Source organism: Ptychodera flava (assembly GCF_041260155.1).
Source record: "Ptychodera flava strain L36383 chromosome 3 unlocalized genomic scaffold, AS_Pfla_20210202 Scaffold_25__1_contigs__length_14229661_pilon, whole genome shotgun sequence".
Taxonomy (NCBI): Eukaryota; Metazoa; Hemichordata; class Enteropneusta; family Ptychoderidae; genus Ptychodera; species Ptychodera flava.
This window is the reverse complement of record NW_027248279.1, coordinates 3,761,119-3,781,648: the sequence shown is the minus strand read 5'-3', so window position 1 is coordinate 3,781,648 and position 20,530 is coordinate 3,761,119. Positions and strand designations below refer to the sequence as shown.

The following is a 20,530-nucleotide window of genomic DNA, read 5'->3' as shown; positions in this document are numbered from 1 at the left end:
GCAACATTGTATACATCGGGTCACTGAGTCCATATTAGTTGCCCCGTCACCGCTCACAACCTATGACACAACCACCAGTTTTACACTTTTCACAATGAGCATGCGCGATAGCCTTTCTGCTTATCCACGTTGCGTGTTGTATGCTGAAAACACTTAAAATTGACAAAATTTAAATTGACACCGATAGGTGCATAGCAATACATTTTTATACAATTAAAAAATACATTAGAAAATAATCTACAATGGATCAAACGCTGTCTTGAGTTAATGTAAAAGAGCGTCATGTTAAAGGCACTTTTCGCGATCTCTGGGATCGCCTTTGTTCTAGTCTGTAAGAGGATATTGGAGGTGTGATAGTCTTTTGTTTTCCATTGAAATAGTAATCTTGTGGGTAAATTTTCTGATAAGACAATCTGGTGCCAATACAGGCCTTTAAACTTAGTCTGCGATTCGTTTTGATTCATTTTTAATACACGCAAATTCTTTTGAATATCTTGTTGTAGAATTGACTTTGGAGGCTAACAGTTAACGATGAACTTAAAGAAATTAAGCCTCATTTTACTCATTATAGCGACAACAGCTTGGTCAGGTATGTAATTCCTGTTTTTACAGCTTTCTGTCTTTATCATCAGCCGAGTAGGGATCAGGCAGACACTCTACAGTATCATCATGTTTTAGCGATGTATTGGCACAGTACAATATAAAATCTCTTCTACACATTAATCTCCTTGCCGCGACATTCCGCAATGTGGGAGAGAATTTATTTGGATTACTATTACTCATCATAAGCGCAAGCTCATTAATACAATAACAAGCTAAAGAAATGAGATATAGATCCTGTCTCTATGTATCAATTTACCCGAGTTCAACTGCTTTAATGTTACTCGATCCTTTTCTACATCTGCATACTAAGTGTATGCTAGCCCTTGGTGTTACATGAGTCTGAGATAGGTTCTGGCTGACACCGACGAGTACCTGCGGAGATTTGCATAGTCAAGGAATACAACTCACGAGATTTTGTTCACGAGTGCAGAGACTTAGAAATTTGGCGCTACATCATTAAGAAATTATATCTCGACATACATGACTACAAATGAGGATATTTTTTATGCTTTGTCTTACAAGATGGTGACCCGTCATGTGAAAGTCTCTCTAAAATGGGACCCAACGGTGAAGTAATCATTGGTAGTACCTTTATACTTCGTTGCCGTATTGACAGCGAGGCAACCCCACCAGGACGATTGGTCTGGTCACGTGACGGTAAAGACACAACCACGGCTGGTTCATCGCCACTTCTGTTCAGTCACATTGTACGAAAAGACGACAACGGGAGACGTTTTAGTTGCAGGATACAATATGACAGTATGACGTCACCAAGGAGATGTCCTCAAGCTATAATACCTAATGTCCAATGTAATCATGTTTTCTGCATCCATTCATGCTCTTGTTCTGTCCACAGACCGGGTAGCCATATTGAATAGGAAATAGAAGACAACGCAAAAGTCTCGCGATTGTCGACAAAGGCAATAAGTAGTTTAGTAATTAATAATGAAGTGGCAAAGTATCAAATCCATTTGGTAATTGCAATGTCTACCTACCTACCTACCTACCTACCTACCTACCTACCTACCTATCTTTACCTTTCTAACTCTCTATCTATCTATCTATCTATCTAGCTATCGATCGATCTATCTATCTATCTATCTAGCTATCTATCTATCTATCTCTCTAACTCTCTATCTATCTATCTATCTGTAGCCTTCAAAAACCCAGCAGGGAAGACTTCAAGACTGATTTCGAGTCACGTTTCTGTGTGACCTATTGGTTTTACCATCGCTTGAAACATCGTTTCACTGTGCCTTTTCGCCAGATCCACCGGTAGCATCGGGTCCCGATTACATTTGCATTGAGAAAGGAAGAAGGCTTCGCGTGTATTGCAGCTACGTCATTGGTAATCCACGGACGACCAGAGTTAGATGGACAGCGCCACATGTGAGCCATACGATGGAGGATCCTCTTCTCATCCATGACATCCAACCCGGAGAAGAAAATCCATCCAATTACACGTGTGAAGTCAGCAACATTTACTACAATGGTATCAGTGGCCAATCGTCGAGTCAGACGACAGTGGAAGTCCAATGTAAGTTGCTCACTTTTATTCGGAACAACAGTGAGTGTGTTTACATGAAAAATATGTTCTTGCAAAAAGGTAAAAGTAATCTTGGGATGATAAATTGACGTCGCATATTAAAAATATCGTCTAAAGCATCATAGGCACACAGTTTTCTAATCATGTCCGGATTTCATGTTGCATTTTGTTTATTCATCAGACGATCCAGAGGTATCGACACCTGTCCTGCGCTATATCAACGAAGATGACGAATTGCAAATATTGTGCAATGTTGATGCAATGCCATCTGCGGAAGTCACATGGGTTTATCCAGACGCCACAGTGCACCATGGGAAAACACTGAGGTTACCCGCCATACGTAGAAGTCAAAGTGGGGTGTACTCATGTGAAGCAACGAATGTATTTTGTGAACAGATTGGAGGAACTGGACTGGGAAAGAGTGAAACACTAGTACTCGTTAATTGTGAGTCAATCAATCATAATCTCCCAATTGTTCGATAGAAAATGTTGAAAATAGGAATTCATTAAATGAAAATTATGGTTACGTCTAATATCATGAGACCGATTGATCATAGCACCTTTCAGTAAAGAGATATTCTATTTTATAACGAGCCACTTGCTCATTATGCACCTGGCACGCGACTAGAATATAGATAAGGACAATAGGAGAGGGTAGTTTTACAAGCTCTATTTCCTAAGAAGATTGTTCTTGGATAAATACCTGGCCATACGACCATTAATGTAGTATCGTCTGCAGTTTTGAAAATGTAATGAATGTCAGAACGCTCTGCATAACGAGCTGCTGACAAAAAGGGCGAGATTTTACATTACATCAGCCTTACAATTTAAAGAACTCATCCGTAACAAGATCATTGAAGTGCACAATATACAGATTTATTTCCGTGAAGAATATGTCTATCACCGGCGATGAGAACTCGTACGGTGAATTATAGGTACATGTGTCATAACGTAAAAGGAAAGAAGCTTGAATTGACGACGAGTGCTGATGTACAACTGGAACTTATTTATTGAATACGGAACCATAACTGTGAATGTCCTGTCTCGGTCACTCCACAAGAGAGTGACCGTGGTTATCGGTCCTCGTGTCGGTCACTCCACTAGAGAGTGACCGTGGTCCAAGTTCAGCTGCCAGTCCTCCAGTCTCTGAGTTAAAGTCTATTTATACAATATCTTGGCTATGTCGGATGCCGACGCCATAAAGAATATAATAAGAAAATGCTTTGATTTACCGACATTAGAAAGGATACAAAAGTAGAAATTATCACTTGCCCGTGCGTGGCTTGCTACAATTCTTTTGTTTCAAACCCACGCTATGAATAAATTAAAATGATAACAACGGCTCAATATTACGATTGCTTGAAACACAATAGAACATGAGGGTAGTACGCAGAATACCTCCATGAGAAAATAAGTTACTGGGTAATTCTTGTAAATGTGTAAATGAGTGAGATCATGTCGTCGATACTGTGCTGGTATTTCGTGGCGCCAGCATTGTTAGAGTCCAAACAAAGAAACATCAGCTTGATCACTCGCGTCCAAGAACGCTAATGTATTTTGAGCGTGAAATATTACTATTCTGTGCGCCAATTTGGAAGATTATGACATGGGCCAATTTCGAAATAGAAAATGACCTCATTTTCAAAATAACACGTCCGTTCCCTCTGAGTTTCGAATTTGACAAAGTACATTTCTTCAAAAGAAAGTCTGAAACACGTGTGATTTATAATCATAAAATGCATGATCGCTATTAACCTTAAAAATAATCCTCGCGTCTTTGGCGGGTAATAATTGGGCTCGTTTGGCCTCGAAGAATAATAGTAAAGAGCGTGTAGGCATTCGGATGGCGGACTTTGTGCGTCTTCTTGTGACCATCTCTTGGTGTGCCGTCAGCATTATAATAAATAAAGCCTGTTCGTAAATCTTACTAGCAAGAAAAACACGCTGGCGTAGCGTAAAACGGAAATAGAGACCAAGCATTGGTGTTCCAAAAATCTTTGCAAAAATGGCTTTTAAATAGATCCTCAGTCGTACGGAAACGTGTGATTTAGAGTGTATGAAATGATATTTTGTTGGACTAAACACTGTTAAAGTTTTGAGAGAAGCAAAAAAAGAACGTTTTCAGATTTGGGCATTCAGCGAAAGTAAAACAATTGAATTTCATACAAAGGGTAATTTGCATAACTAAAGGCACGAGTTAACATCGAGATGCAACATTAAAAAAATACACAACGGTAACTAAAAATGAAAGAAAAAATATACATACAACATAATGTAGATAAAATTCCTATTGCGATATCATACTGAATCGTGAAACACAGTATTTTGCTTCTGAGGGTGTGACATCAGGCAGTATGATGGAGCCGGCCGTTACCCCGCACACTACGAGATCTCGCACAATAAAATCACAGCAAATGTCAATGTGTCACTCAACAGGTGATAAAAACACTTAAGAAAAGTCACAGTTATAAGAAAAATGCAGGTAAAAACGTTTTGTAAAGTACGTTCTTTAAAAAAAACAGTAAAGTAAATGTTTTTGTATTTTTTGTTCGTTCATTTTGAGTCCTAGTTTCTTTAGTCAGTTATTTTATTCTCATGGTTATTTGTTCTTAGCGCACAAAGAAAATGTCTTTACGTTTTTGTCCGTAAGGTAATCTTTTACTTCTTTGGGTAGCTTGAGTTCAGTTTCTTTTCCTGGCGCTTGTATAGTCCGTTTCAATTGGTCGTTGTTCTGTCAAAACTGTTTGGTTTGTAGAGTTACCGAGGTTGGTAAATTTCCTTTCAGTAATTCTATTCAGCGATCTCGTCGTTTGAAAATGTTCTCACAGTGATTGCATACAAACGCAAGTTTCGAAATGGCAATATAATCGAAAAATCGAAAGCCAAGAATCGTACTCAAAAATTTCCTTCTTTCCCAACCCGCTTGAATTGCGTTATAATATTTAAGTATTCCATCCCGCGTGTGTAGTAGGCTCGAAGATTTGCTATGTGTTACTTTGTCGTAGATATGCGATTAACGAGCCCTTTAAAAATTAAAAAGAAATCACAGAGCAATAGAACATGAGGGTAGTACGCAGAATACCTCCATGAGAAAATAAGTTACTGGGTAATTCTTGTAAATGTGTAAATGAGTGAGATCATGTCGTCGATACTGTGCTGGTATTTCGTGGCGCCAGCATTGTTAGAGTCCAAACAAAGAAACATCAGCTTGATCACTCGCGTCCAAGAACGCTAATGTATTTTGAGCGTGAAATATTACTATTCTGTGCGCCAATTTGGAAGATTATGACATGTCGTAACTTACAGGAAAAGAAGCTGGATCTGACGACGAGTGCTGATGTACAACTGGAACTTATTTATTGAATACGGAACCATAACTGTGAATGTCCTGTCTCGGTCACTCCACAAGAGAGTGACCGTGGTTATCGGTCCTCGTGTCGGTCACTCCACTAGAGAGTGACCGTGGTCCAAGTTAAGTCCTCTGAGTTAGTGTGTCTATTTATACAATATCTTGGCTATGTCGGATGCCGACGTCATAAAGAATATAATAAGAAAATGCTTTGATTTACCGACATTAGAAAGGATTACAAAAGTAGAAATTATCACTTGCCCGTGCGTGGCTTGCTACAATTCTTTTGTTTCAAAACCACGCCATGAATAAATTAAAATGATAACAACGGCTCAATATTACGATTGGTTGAAACACATCAGAACATGGGGTAGTACGCAGAATACCTCCATGAGAAAATATGTTACTGGGTAATTCTTGTAAATGTGTAAATGAGTGAGATCATGTCGTCGATACTGTGCTGGTATTTCGTGGCGCCAGCATTGTTAGAGTCCAAACAAAGAAACGTCAGCTTGATCATTCGCGTCCCAGAACGCAAATGTATTTTGAGCGTGAAATATTACTATTCTGTGCGCCAATTTGGAAGATTATGACATGGGCCAATTTCGAAATAGAAAATGACCTCATTTTCAAAATAATACGTCCGTTCCCTCTGAGTTGAGAATATGACAAAGTACTACATTTCTTTGAAGAAAGTCTGAAACACGTGTGATTTATAATCATAAAATGCATGATCGCTATTAACCTTAAAAATAATCCTCGCGTCTTTGGCGGGTAATAATTGGGCTCGTTGGCCTCGAAGAATAATAGTAAAGAGCGTGTAGGCATTCGGATGGCGGACTTTGTGCGTCTTCTTTTGACCATCTCTTGGTTTGCCGTCAGCATAATAATAAATAAAGCCTGTTTGTAAATCTTACTAACAAGAAAAACACGCTGGCGTAGCGTAAAACGGAAATAGAGACTAAGCATTGGTGTTCCAAAAATCTTTGAAAAAATGGCCTTCAAATAGATCATCATTCGTACGGAAACGTATGATTTAAAGTGTATGAAATGATATTTTGTTGGACCTAACACTGTTAAAGTTTTGAGGGAAACAAAAAATGAACGTTTTCAGATTTTGGCATTCAGCGAAAGTAAAACAATTGAATTTCATACAAAGGGTAATTTGCATAACTGAAGGCACGAGTTAACATTGAGATGCAACATTAAAAGAACTACACAATGGAAACTAGAATGTCGAAGAAACAATATACAATACAACATAATGTAGACGAAGTTCCTATAATGATATCATACTGAATCGTGAAACAAAGAATTTTGCTTCTGAGGGTGTGACATCAGGCAGTATGATGGAGCCGGCCGTTACCCCGCACACTACGAGATCTCACACGATAAAATCATAGCAAATGTCAATGTGTCACTCAACAGCTGATAAAAACACTTAAGAAACGTCACAGTTATAACAAATGCAGGTAAAAATGTTTTTGTAAAGTACGTTCTTTAAAATAAAACAGTAAAGTAAAATGTTTTTGTATTTTTTTGTTCGTTCATTTCGAGTCCTTGTTTCTTTAGTCAGTTATTTTATTCTCATGGTTATTTGTTCTTAGCGCACAAAGAAAATGTCTTTACGTTTTTGTCCGTAAGGTAATCTTTTACTTCTTTTGGTAGCTTGAGTTCAGTTTCTTTTCCTGGCGCTTGTATAGTTCGTTTCAATTGGTCGTTGTTCTGTCAAAACTGTTTGGTTTGTAGAGTTACCGAGGTTGGTTAATTTCCTTTCAGTAATTCTATTCAGCGATCTCGTCGTTTGAAATGTTCTCACAGTGATTGCATACAAACGCAAGTTTCGAAATGGCAATATAATCGAAAGATTGAAAGCCAAGAATCGTACTCAAACATTTCTTTCTTTCCCAACCCGCTTGAATTGCGTTATAATATTTAAGTATTCCATCCCGCGTGTGTAGTAGGCTCGAGGATTTGCTATGTGTTACTTTGTCGTAGATATGCGATTAACGAGCCCTTTTAAAATTAAAAAGAAATCAGAGAGCATATTCTAGTCTTCACATTAATCGAAAATACAATCATTTAAACAAACCTATCATTCTAAATTTCAAACTTACTGATCGCATCATAGAATCACTGCATGGTTGTTGTTGATCGTTGATTATGGGTGGCCCGTTTCCTCGTCACAGGAAGAGTTCCTCGTCTTCAAGACGTCCTTCATCGGGGAATTGTTCGATGTGAATCTTCAAGTTGATTGTTTCTTGAGAGCGGATCGTAGAGGATTTACTCACACGGGGGACTCGCTTGTCGGCAAAGTGGTCGGCTTGGCAATGGTGACTTTCGTGCTTCGGGGAATTGATCGTAGAGCTTCTCGCTTGGCGACGAGAGGTGACTGACGACCCAAAGTCAGTCTTCGCACCGGGTTTGGTATCTCCACCATGTCATAACGTAAAAGGAAAGAAGCTTGAATTGACGACGAGTGCTGATGTACAACTGGAACTTATTTATTGAATACGGAACCATAACTGTGAATGTCCTGTCTCGGTCACTCCACAAGAGAGTGACCGTGGTTATCGGTCCTCGTGTCGGTCACTCCACTAGAGAGTGACCGTGGTCCAAGTTCAGCTGCCAGTCCTCCAGTCTCTGAGTTAAAGTCTATTTATACAATATCTTGGCTATGTCGGATGCCGACGCCATAAAGAATATAATAAGAAAATGCTTTGATTTACCGACATTAGAAAGGATTACAAAAGTAGAAATTATCACTTGCCCGTGCGTGGCTTGCTACAATTCTTTTGTTTCAAACCCACGCCATGAATAAATTAAAATGATAACAACGACTCAATATTACGATCGATTGAAACACAATAGAACATGAGGGTAGTAAGCAGAATACCTCCATGAGAACAATAAGTTACCGGGTAATTCTTTTAAATGTGTAAATGAGCGAGATCATGTTGTCGATATTGTGCTGGTATTTCGTGGCGCCAGCATTGTTAGAGTCCGAACAAAGAAAAGTTGCAACTTGATCACTCGTGTCAAAGAACGCTAATGTATTTGAGCGTGAAATATTACTATTCTGTGCGCCAATTGGAAGATTATGACACATGCATGCACTATGACTCATAAAAACTGAAGCACTGAATAAATTGAGCATGTGAAATCTTGTACAATAAACTCTTTATTGTTACAGCGCCCTTACAACAATTCTTCGCTGTGTCTTACAAGACACACTCGCTATTTCCGCTTGCGAAAGCAGTTGGAAATAGTGATGTGTTTCTTATAACACAACCCCCCCCCCTCCGGGGGGGAAATGAATGGACTCCGTAGCCATTATGATCAAGTTATAAGTGGTCAATTTTATTATCATAAAGTTATCAAAACATTCTGATATTCATGACTCAATACACATTGAAAGATGGAGATTTTGTCAGAGACCCCTGCCGTCGAGGACAACATCCAAGTTGCTCACTAAAGAAGAATATGAGGTTCGTACAATATTAAGATAAGAATCAGAAAGCCCAAAACTTGCATATCATCAAGATGTTTTGTCACAGACTGAACGCAGAGCCTGCCCTTCGTTACTTGATGTGGTTATCACTTTGTAATAGTATGCATATAAAGCCTATATCGCAGAATTGCAAGAACCACATTTGCTATTTTAGTTTTATTTCTTTCTATTTTGGAAAACAGTCAAACCTGTCCAAGTCACGATTTCTGTGACATCACCTGTAAGAGTTGGCGAAACTCTGACCTTTGTGTGCACTACAAGCAGCAGTTACCCGGCATCTTCGATAGTATGGTATAGGAACGGAGTACCCATAGATGCGACAGAAAAAAATATCAACATCAGTGGGATCGTTGAAGAGGAAAGTGAATACAATGGTTTTATATCAAAGCAAGAATTACACATCACCACAACTCTACAGGACAATTCTGTTCCAATCAACTGTGCTGCGATTAACCCAGAATTCCCTTCGGAGGCCATCGAGTCCTACGCGATGCCAATCAACGTCTACTGTAAGTACTGACCGTGTAAGAGTCAACGAGTTGATGAAAATTTGACATCTTACCAGAAAGAAAAGTAATGGCAAGAAATGAGGAGATGAAAGGGCTAGTGATTAGTTAACAAAATATTTAGCATGCAGATAGTTGGGGTTAAAACAGCCACTTGGAGAAAAGGAAAGAACGAAGAGTGACCATGGAAAACAGAGAAATGCAGGTAATGTATCTGTAATTGTGTGAAGCAACAATCTGATATTTCTACTTGCAGATAAACCATTGGTTTTGAATGAAAAGAAGAATGGGCAAGTCGCAGCAAATGAAGGCGAGTCTGTCCTACTGCATTGTGAAACTGATAGCAACCCACCAGCAAATGTCACGTGGTTTGACAACAGCGGCTCGGTTGTTACAAACAGTAGCCTCTACTTGCAAACTGTGAATAGATCCAAATCAAAGCCCTCAACGTCAGCGACACTCCGGATTGGAACCGTAACTGCCAATAGCTATGGTCGATACATCTGCGAGGCTCGTAACCTGTATGGACGAGTCGCTTTCCTAATCTCTCTGAAACGGAAATGTAAGTGTAAAGACTTCTTGTTAGTGTCTGCTGTAAACGAGGGCGACCAAACAATCGATTTCAAGACATTGTGAAATTGACTGCATCTACGAATTTTGAAGAAAATTGATGTTTGGAGGGGATGTGAAAACTGTTCTCAACTTCTATCTGTTTACAGTCACTCTCAACTTTTAATGTATTGCTAGGAAATACGTGTACCACAATCGATGCAAATACCAACTATTGCAAGACATGTTTTTCAATCGTTTTACAGCCACCCCGGACAAAGTTACCAACATCAACATCACGACCGCTGCTGACATAATAGTCATAACCTGGGAACGAGGCTTCGACGGTGGAGACGAGCAGATGTTCTACGTTGAGTACACGGAATTACCCGACGGCTACGTCAAGGTCACCGATTCGTCTTCTGATAACATCGCCACCATCGGTGGTTTAAAGCCAGAGAAGGCGTACAATATAACAGTAGTGAGCTTCAACACCTTCGGTGAACGAAGGAGTGACGTCATAGTATGGCGTTCAGCAGGTATTGTTCACTGTATTTTGTTCTACAGAATTTTTTATTAATTAATTTATTTGTTTATCTGAAGGATCAAAGACCGATAAAACACAAAGAGGAATTGAGTTGAAAATTGAGGCAGTTCTTATGGCGAAGAATATTTGACGTTACATTCAAAAGAAGATGAACAGACAGTGGAACGTAATCATCAAAGAAATGCATATTAATATAGCGTGTTATTACAACTACAACAACAATGCTACAATTTAATAAGGTGGTTACAACTAAGTACTGTGATATATTTAGATATGTCACAAGGAGCGAGGCGCGGTCGGAGACAAGTGGTAGTTTTCAGAAATAATTGATAAGAAAATTATCCGCTGTTTCTGTATTTACACTAACAATTTAGGTAAATAACATGATACACCTACTGGGGTATGATATTCAATATATTATCTCGATACAGTAACTTCAACACTGATTCAAATATAAATGACAAAGATACCATGAAGTTTTTATATACTTCACCAACTCGATAACCTTTTCTGTTTGCACCACAGAATCTCACACATCAGACGGTATTCCAAGCAGTGGTAATTCCAATACAGTTTATATCGTGTGGCAACAATTGGGATCGTAGTTGTCTGTGTTATAGTGGTAATTGTCCTTGTTGTTCGAAGAATAAAGAGGTCAAGTAAGTAGTACTTGTACTCATTATGAAGCTGTGAGAAATAGTTGGAGTGAAATTCAGTCTCGTTTGTTTCGTTTTGTTTTGTGTTTTTTCGCTTTTTTCTTTTTAAATTTTGGTTAACGTGGCCAATTATTGGTTCTCGGGGCGTAATCTTCAATTCTAACTTGGCTCTGATTTATGTAGCGATATATGAAGAAATACCAGAAAGGGTAGGGCAAAGCTTAAATAACAGAATCCAACTTGAAGACATTCCTGCAGCTTCAGAGAGTAGGATAGAGAGTCGTGTGTGTGACGAAGACAGACCGGCGTTGCGTAGTTGTACAGAGTATGATGACATTTCTGATAGCGAAATTGAGACAGCGTCGGATAGGGTGAGTATATTGAACGTTTTGCCTGAAAATTTTCTTCGTAACTTAGCTATGAATTGTCGTAGAAAAATATACGAATTCATACGAATTCATATATATATATATATATATATATATATATATATATATATATATATATATATATATATATATATATATATATATATATATATATATACATATATATATATTATCAGATGGACTTAGACGCAGCAAACTTGTGATATGACGGATTGGAAACGGTTGTATAAGACTACTAATTTGAACTGGAAAATGTCCAAGTTTGGTTTATTCTTGTTAATATTATACAGAAAAGAAAACTTGAGAGAGATTTCGGTGAACAAATGGTGTTTTTGCGACTTCAGTCATCTGCACGAACGTTGCAGTATACTATACCGAGCTAGTCTTACAACTGTGGCATTGAACAGAGCGAGCCATTATTATTTATCAGATGTTGACATCCATCATCCAAGTGTATCTAGAACCTGACTGCACATTATAATGTGACGTCCTCGGCAGAGAAATAAGAAAGTCTGAGTGAAGGAAGACATTAAACTATTTCATTATTTCATGTATGGTCACATTGATTTCCGACATAATTTGTATATTTATTGTCTTAATCATTATATTTCCTTCAGGTTAACGCCAACATTTATGAAAACCCCCAAACGGACAGGGATTGCAGAAAGATCTACATGGCTCCCGGAAAATTAGTCTTTGAATTCACACACGATCGCTTACATGTCGGTGATGATATTCATATCGGTAGATTTTATAAAATCGTCAAGGCGATGGCTTGGTACATCAATGGAAAGGACGGGACCACTCAAGTTGCGATTAAAATGGTGAATGGTGAGTATGAATTTATGAGAGATTCAACGAACTGTCAGTGTAATATTATGACCACTTTCGAGCTTGAAATACCTTGGAGAGTATGGCACAATATTACGCTTCTTTTTACATAACCACAATTGGAGGGGCTGGGCTGGAGGGAACTTGGGCATGCAGGAGTCCCTCCTAAATGTCAACCTACACCCGTTTTCGCTTCAAAGATGTGACTATTCCCGTTTCCCAACTTACATGTCCTCCCCCTCAACTACTTGCAAGGGTGATCGATTTGATGACGGTTTGCACAGGACCTTAAGCTTACCCATCGATATCAATGTGTGACTTCGTGTCGGTATATTGAAATGTTGCACAGCTATTTAGAATTCGATTTAGCTTCAAGTTGTTCAATTGTGACTCTGAAACGGGTTTGTAAATGGTGACACTCGTGTTTTCGTGTTTTTTAAAGATTTTTTCTGATTCTCCGAGCTACCTCTTTATAATTACTGAAGGCTTCATATCCGTACTAGATTAGGACCCTCAAAATGTTCAACGATGTAGCCGTTACGATTCATTCACTTTGAAAATGATAGGGATGTGAGATCGATTTAAACTCAGCAAAATGTTAAGTATTGCTCTGTGTTCAACATGACTGCAAGCTGATCAAGTCAGCTTATCACTATCGAAAGAAAAATAAATCGGAGCCGTAATTAAATCGTTCGTTTCTTCTGAGACACAATCTCTATTATTTTGTTGTCACACGCAGATTCGGATCAAACACGAGCTAACATTCTGAGAGGAAACCTGCTGAAGGAAATCAAGTTATTGAAACGTCTTTCCTCCAATAGAAACGTTACAAAGTTACTAGGATGTTGTACTCGCCAAGGTAAGTTGCTACACAATTTCAAAGCTTTCTATACCAATCTTTGACGGTCTGTGGTACACATTTTTCTGTAACTCAATGTGAAAGGGCGAACAAGAATTAGTCTAATGTTGTGTTTTGCAATGGGAGTAATTTAAGTTATTGATACTATCTTGAAATTTCAGACCCTGTGTATCTGATAACGGAATACGCACCCCATGGTGACCTAAAGACATTTCTCACTGAACATCGCAAACAGTCAGAGAATGCTACGGGTGGATTTTCACAAAATCATTTGCTGTCGTTTGCAATTGACGTTGCCAAAGGAATGGAATATCTTGCAGAAAATAAGGTACGATATATTTTACAACATGATTTATTTATTTCCGCCAATTACACACATCTGGCCAACGAAGAGCTAACTATGCCTAGTTGATGAAGCACCTTATTGTTTGTTTTGCACAATAAAACACGAAATTCCTACCGCTTCGAAATTACGGACACATATAGACTCACAAAGTCCAACTTTCAGACAGCATTTAGTAAATCATTTGACCTTGTATTTTGAAATAGAACACAATATACTGTCGTTACATACTTAGCTCAGGGGAGGAAATCTAGACATGCAAAACCCTATCTCTATCTTGACATTCAAAGATCAATTATTAACTTCTTTAATCACACTAATTTTACATAACTGTTTATGTCTTTAAGCATACAGAATTTCTAACTTTCCCATCAAAGCCCCCTTGTCACTTCGAATGACAGAAGTGATAAAATATGATCATGCCAATAACTTGAATATGCGAACGTATCTAAGGTCTTCGATAATGATACTATTCGTACCATTACTAAATCGATTTTGATCCAACGCCAAGAAAATATCAGATGCTGTGTACTCATCTCGTGTTAATCAGTCAATAAGAGTGAAATACTGATGTGTGTGTTTAAATTGTCAAAGTTGATTATTTTAACACATTCTATCAACTTTTCATAAATCCTAAATCAAATTGATTTGATTCAGGTGATTCACCGATACCTGGCAGCCAAGCACGTCCTCGTATACGAAGGTAAAACTTGTAAAATATCAGGTTTCAGTTATGCCAGCGATGTTGTGAGTGACCATGACTTCTTTGAAATGAACAAGGTAAGCTATAGTTTAAGTCACTGTGGCAAGATTGATAAATTTTGGTCCTGCGCTGATCTATTTGTACAACTCACAATTATCCTAGTAGGTATGTTTCTATTAGCCCTGACAACACCATGACAGAAGCACTGATTTCTAGCAGACAGAGTGGTCCTGTGTTCTGCAATTGTTCCGATATTTCATTGTACATTACGTCATAAAAACATTGAACCTCGATTAGGTTATTCAGACTCCGAAAATCTTACAACTCGTCATTACACAGCTTTGTCCAAGACCTCTGACTCGGCTCACGAGCATTTACGGTGAAGAATAAGAAGAGTTTGTATTTTCTACAAAGGCAGTGTCAGCAAAAGTTTAGATGTTGAGTATATGTTTTACGTTCAATACGTGTGCAAGTGTACGTGTGGTTCAAAACAAATGACATCCTCAAAAATCATTAATCATTCTACCAACACGTGATTTTCAACGCGTACGATTTTGTATTCTCATTAATCTGTATCTAAGTGATTTAGACCTAAAGTGGCATTGTATAAAAGAGAAAAAAATACCATACTAATATTTGCACCACGGCCCTATAAATATAGTGATTGACGTGGTAGATAGAAGGGGAGGGGTACTAATTACTCAATCCTTTCCGCACAGAATTGCCTGCCCTACCGGTGGATGGCGCTTGAATCGTTGACACAAAAGGAATTTACATTTGAAAGCGATGTTTGGTCGTTTGGTGTGGTTCTCTACGAAATCATCACCCAAGGTCAGAGCTTTTAAATCCACTTTAGAATGCAATTCAGTCTATGAGCCGGCCAATGTTACTTAGCCTGTCTTCGACCAAAATATAACAAACAATCTGTGACGTGATAAATGAGGACATCTGATCGTTATTACTTTGATTCAAAAGCTCAAACGAACTGCCACCACACAAGTGTGTATGTACTATGTATGTAAATTATATTATCCGTCACCTTTTTTCAAAGGAGACACACCGTATATGGATATGAAGAAGATAGAACTCATTAGTGCTTTGAAAGGCGGTCGCCGTATGAAAGAGCCAGACAATTGTGGTGAACTCTTGTAAGTATACATATAAACTTACAATGATTCAGATGTATGATGTCCGTGTTCATTATGTCGATATATCTGAGGATTGAACTGCCTGTAATAAATAGAATTTTGGTACGTTTGAAAACTATGCTTTTCTTCGGGGTTGAACCTTATGATTCTAGTATGCATTTAACATTACAGAAAAATCTATGCTTCGGGCACTTATACACAAAGTTTAGGTACAAAGCACAAAATATAGAGCTCGCCTTCAAAGCAATTGCTTGATGGAGCGAAATGAACGCAAATCGACTGTTTAGGGATGTATCCAAGTATTCGTATGTTACTATTTTACCACGGAGAACCTTAGCTCTCGTCCAATCAGACCTATGCAGTAGCGTATTTGACACATTGATTCAATATACTTTATATTAAATTACTTCCGAAGACATTCTTGCCAAATACCTATATTTCCTGAAGTATGAATGACGTACGCATTAACCATTTTGATTTCGTCATCAGGTATGAAACGATACTTTCATGTTCTAAGACCGATCCAAGAAGTCGACCAACATTTTCAATGTTATTGAAAACATTGCATGACCTGAATAACTCTGAAGAGGTGAGTGTTCAGATCAATAGACGTTTCCGTATGTGCTGTCGGGCGTTTTCGTAAGACTTCGCAAAAAATTTCTAGCCATGAATATCACACACTCGCTAACATTTCTTTTAATCAAAACGCCTCGGGTGCATAAGAAGATAGATAGCTCACTTGTCTACGTTTTAGTAGGTGGTATATATTATGACGAGATGACGAGGTAATTTTGGTGCGGTTTTTTTTTCATCTTCTTTCAGGAACAAATTTTGCATAAAAAGCATTCCCACACACAGCTTGAGTAAATGATTGAATATATATTTCCGAAGTCCGTCAAACGTTGGAGCGACATTCATGACGTTCATGGAAGTGCGAAGTAATTTTCGTCGAGCCTTGACCGATCTAATAACCTTATAATATTAATAGTGAACAATATTAATAGTGAATATTAATGTAATTGTACTCTTTCTATTGTAATTTATGCGCTTGTGCCTGTTCTGTATATTTTTTTGGCCTTCTGTCAAGTGTTGATTTCTTTTTCGAATTTTGAATTACTGTTCTCTCAGAGCGCTGTGACTCTACAGGGGTGATGTAAGGGTCAAACTACGCCAGGTATCATCTTTGCGTATTGGATCTATTGCACCTTGCGTTTCGTCGTTAGATACATACAGTAAGGGCAGCATTCTCAGCTCGTCGGTGAGGAACTGATATTAAGTGAGACATCATTTAGGTCACACATATACATACGAATTTGTTTGCAGCAAATCACCCTATTAAAAAGCTAGGACATTGTACAAGACAAAGCACTAAAAGATTGTCGTGTGGAAGTTGTTTTGAGTACTACTAAACATTTCACGGTACCTCACATTGAGCTGAAATGTGTAATTTTTAATTCGTTTACACTTATAATATGTTTTATTTTAGATAATTTTGAGCTATTCACCGTTGGTTGCAGGCAGACCACTTTGAATATTGCAAAGTGTAGGTAACTTCAAATGAATATTAAACTTATAATGTAACCGGTGATGTTGGATGGCAAAGTAAGAGTTGATGCCATTTCTTTCAGTAATTTCATAATTTATGTTATTTTCATGTCTCTTCTTTCAAACACCGATGGCTGCACTGGATAGGAAAACCTATTTCTAGTGTGTACCATAAGTTTCGTCTCGAAAATCAAAACCAGAGACAGTGCAGTACAATAATTTCTGCAGCACGCAGACTATCTCTTTGATAAGATATGCTGTGTGAGTTACCGTGAGCCATTATTATTGTGTATTATTTGTACATTTTAGGATTTGAGATTTAAACTATGGCATTTGAAAAGTGGTAACTTTATTTATCGTTCTAAAAGATGTAGTGTCACAATGTAACTCTTCTTACTGAGATTTTCTCAAATATTTTACACAAACGTTCATACATCTAGCGGTTGTCGACACTGATATTATCAATGTAATAACAACAGGGTCTCAATTGTAAGTTGATTTGCATACGAAACTGAAACTTTCCAGAAAGATAGCAGGTGTTTTCCGAGTGTTTTTGAAAGTATTTGACGGAAACAACATACATTTAAATTATCTTTAGAAGATGAAGGTGGTCTACACTTTATGAAACGAATATGACAATTTCACGCGATGATGTGTCAATGATGAATAACAAATTGTATGTATGATTATTTCAATAATTGTATTGATGCTTATGATTGGATGAATTCATTTATGGTATTTACTGTACGGTTAACGCCACGCCCAAAGTAAAGTAAAGTTACAGATCCTAAGCTTCGACAAGATCGTTCTCTTCGTCTCTTGCGCTATCACTTAATCCCCTTCATAAGAGACATACCTACATGTACAAGGGAGACACTATCTGAAACGTTAATTCGTGAGATTATTTATCTGAATATATAAAATACATTTATCCTCGTTGTATAGCTTGTTTGTACATTTACGCGACAGTATTTGGAACTAAATAGAAATTATGAAGAGAGAATATTGGGGGCGAATGACACAAAGTATACCCTTTCTCTTAGACTTGAAAATATCCCCTGTCGCCCTGTAGGTCCCCTCTACCCATCGGGAATCTCCATGCATCCTTTTCGCCAAAAGTTTCAAACTCTGCTCCCAACAGTGTCTTCGATGGTATTAGAACAAGTGAAACATTTAAATATTACAGCGTGGAGAATGCTTGTTTCTTTTGAACTTTAAACATTTGATATCAATGTCATCATTGACTGGTAAAATGCCCGCCAGTCCACCAAAAAACGCTTACGAATAGTTTTTGCATGAGCGGCCTTATTGCTGTTACCAACGCCTATCCAAGCCAATGGAATCCTTTCCTGGAAGTATGGCGATCCTTCCTTCATCGCTGATATTTCATGAAACCATAAAACTCTCCTACATAGTTCCGGCAAATAGGCCAATTTAAATTATTGGTCATGCGCATAGCAATTTGAAGTTGTACTTTACACTGACTGGTACAGCATTCTAACGTCACATCTACATTTGCAGGTAAGAATACGCGAGTTTTTATGACATCAAATGACCTTGACCTTTTACATCGACATGCCAGATAAATTCGGCGATATAGTAGGCACTTACTTGTAAGAATAGTAGTAGTTAAGCGAAAGCATAGGCGATGGAAACGAGGCGTTAAAGGTTACTAATTTTGCCAATACGTTTTAAACAAGAAAAATTGACCGTAAAATAAGTGGCAAATTACAAAAATTTGGCCGCTATTCCAACAAACAAATTTTCCATCATTCACTTCATCCACTGAATTCAAATCATGGCAAATTCTTAGCGGTGGTAGAGGATTGTCTTTATTCCAGAGGTTTATAGGAATTTTGCGAGCAGATCTACATTAATCGTTGTTGGTATTCACGTTTTAGAATTAGTTCTGCGTGGCAGGACTGTGTGTATACCGCCGGTAACACACAGCCCTGCCACGCAGAGCTAGGTTTAGAATCACTTCAGCAAAATACATCCAGTGCTATCTATTCCGACAAACCACAAGATATAGCTATGCTGCTGCGCACTATGTAAAACAAACACACAGTTTGAAAGCTTTATATTCCTAAATGTCATTATATTTCTCAACTCGCTGAATACGACGATCTATCACATCACGAGTTCCGCTACACTTGTACGTATAGAAACTAAAATATGCGTTACATACTGATGTAATGTCGTCAGGTTGTATTTATAGACCTTCGTGTTTGTTTGATATGGAAAAGTTAATTATTAGCTCCTGGTTTATATAAAGTTGAAACGTACAGAGTATTGCAAACGAATTCATGGTATACAACCGACACTGTACAAGAAGAATGATGTCATTACTTCTACAAGACTGTTGAGTTTTGCCTCTCAGCCACTGATCGTGGAGATATTTTAGCAATTAAGCACACCCGGCGATTTTTCCTCTCAGCCACTGATCGTGGAGATATTTAAGCAATTAAGCACACCCACGATAGTATACCACGAAATTTTGACCAGTTCACGACATACATGCACGAGCGATAGCGAGTGCATACATGAAGTGAACTGGTCAAAATCGAGTGTGATTTATTGCTATTTTATATCAAACAGTATATTGAAATTCTGGCGTGGAACATCAAAAAACGGATTTTGCTCAAGCTGAGAGCTCGCGCGTATGCCAGCCGTGGTATATCGCCAATACATATATATATATATATATATATATATATATATATATATATATATATATACCACCGTGACGGTTCTTTTCGCGTCTCGACCAATCAGATCGCTGTATATGCGCCATCAATATACATGCTATGATATAATTACCCATATTTTAAAGATGATTTCAACTGATAAGAAATAAACTATCTCTTGTCTATGTGACATATCTAACGCTTTGGTTTTTCGTGCGTTCCTCTCAGCCCATAACATCACATTACGTACAGTTTTATTGAGTCAACCGCATATTTTTGTATCTTGACACAGAAAGGAAAATACTGGTCCACTCTTCAAAACAGGCAAGAAAGACTTGATATTCAAAGATGACATCTTTAATAGTGTACAAATTTTCGATAGAACTTTTATAATGAAAACACAAGTAATTGGAAAGCCAGGAAGACTTTTTTGAGAGTACATTAAAGACAAACAAATAAGATTATTAGCTGGAAGTTACACAACAGAGACAACAATTCAATGTTCAAAGTAGGTTGTAACATTAAGTGACATAATAGTAATGGAAAATGAGTTCTGCTTCATACATGTATACACGTTTTTGGGAAATGAGACTAATTACTGAATGCTGACTCACTATTACGAACGGAGATTTTTATGAGTGTATTTTGCCAAAATAATCATAAAATTTATCGGAATTTCCTCAGCAAATTTTCGGCGTCTCGTGAAGTAAAATTTTACTTTAAGTTACTGGAGGTTGAAATATTATACGACAGAAATA

General features: G+C 37.8%; 3 protein-coding genes across 3 annotated transcripts; all 3 read left to right on the top strand.

Annotated features, from left to right (window-relative positions):
- Positions 1-457: 457 nt before the first annotated feature.
- On the top strand, positions 458-7,894 carry LOC139125200 (cell adhesion molecule 1-like). Its single transcript, XM_070691302.1, has 6 exons — positions 458-589; positions 1,126-1,413; positions 1,871-2,140; positions 2,331-2,594; positions 7,106-7,137; positions 7,688-7,894. Exons 1-6 carry the CDS (start codon positions 532-534, stop codon positions 7,892-7,894), a joined length of 1,119 nt encoding a protein of 372 aa, XP_070547403.1. The 5' UTR covers positions 458-531.
- A 1,173-nt stretch (positions 7,895-9,067) lies between these two features.
- On the top strand, positions 9,068-11,572 carry LOC139125541 (synaptogenesis protein syg-2-like). The gene is made up of 5 exons (XM_070691605.1): positions 9,068-9,518; positions 9,772-10,077; positions 10,331-10,603; positions 11,137-11,270; positions 11,451-11,572. The coding sequence occupies exons 1-4, from the start codon at positions 9,500-9,502 to the stop codon at positions 11,214-11,216; spliced, it is 678 nt and encodes a 225-aa protein (XP_070547706.1). The 5' UTR covers positions 9,068-9,499; the 3' UTR covers positions 11,217-11,270; positions 11,451-11,572.
- Positions 11,457-17,863, top strand: LOC139125540 (tyrosine kinase receptor Cad96Ca-like). Its single transcript, XM_070691604.1, has 9 exons — positions 11,457-11,638; positions 12,274-12,487; positions 13,227-13,346; positions 13,508-13,674; positions 14,347-14,469; positions 15,112-15,223; positions 15,444-15,540; positions 16,030-16,129; positions 16,363-17,863. The coding sequence occupies exons 2-9, from the start codon at positions 12,331-12,333 to the stop codon at positions 16,405-16,407; spliced, it is 921 nt and encodes a 306-aa protein (XP_070547705.1). The 5' UTR covers positions 11,457-11,638; positions 12,274-12,330; the 3' UTR covers positions 16,408-17,863.
- Positions 17,864-20,530: the final 2,667 nt, after the last annotated feature.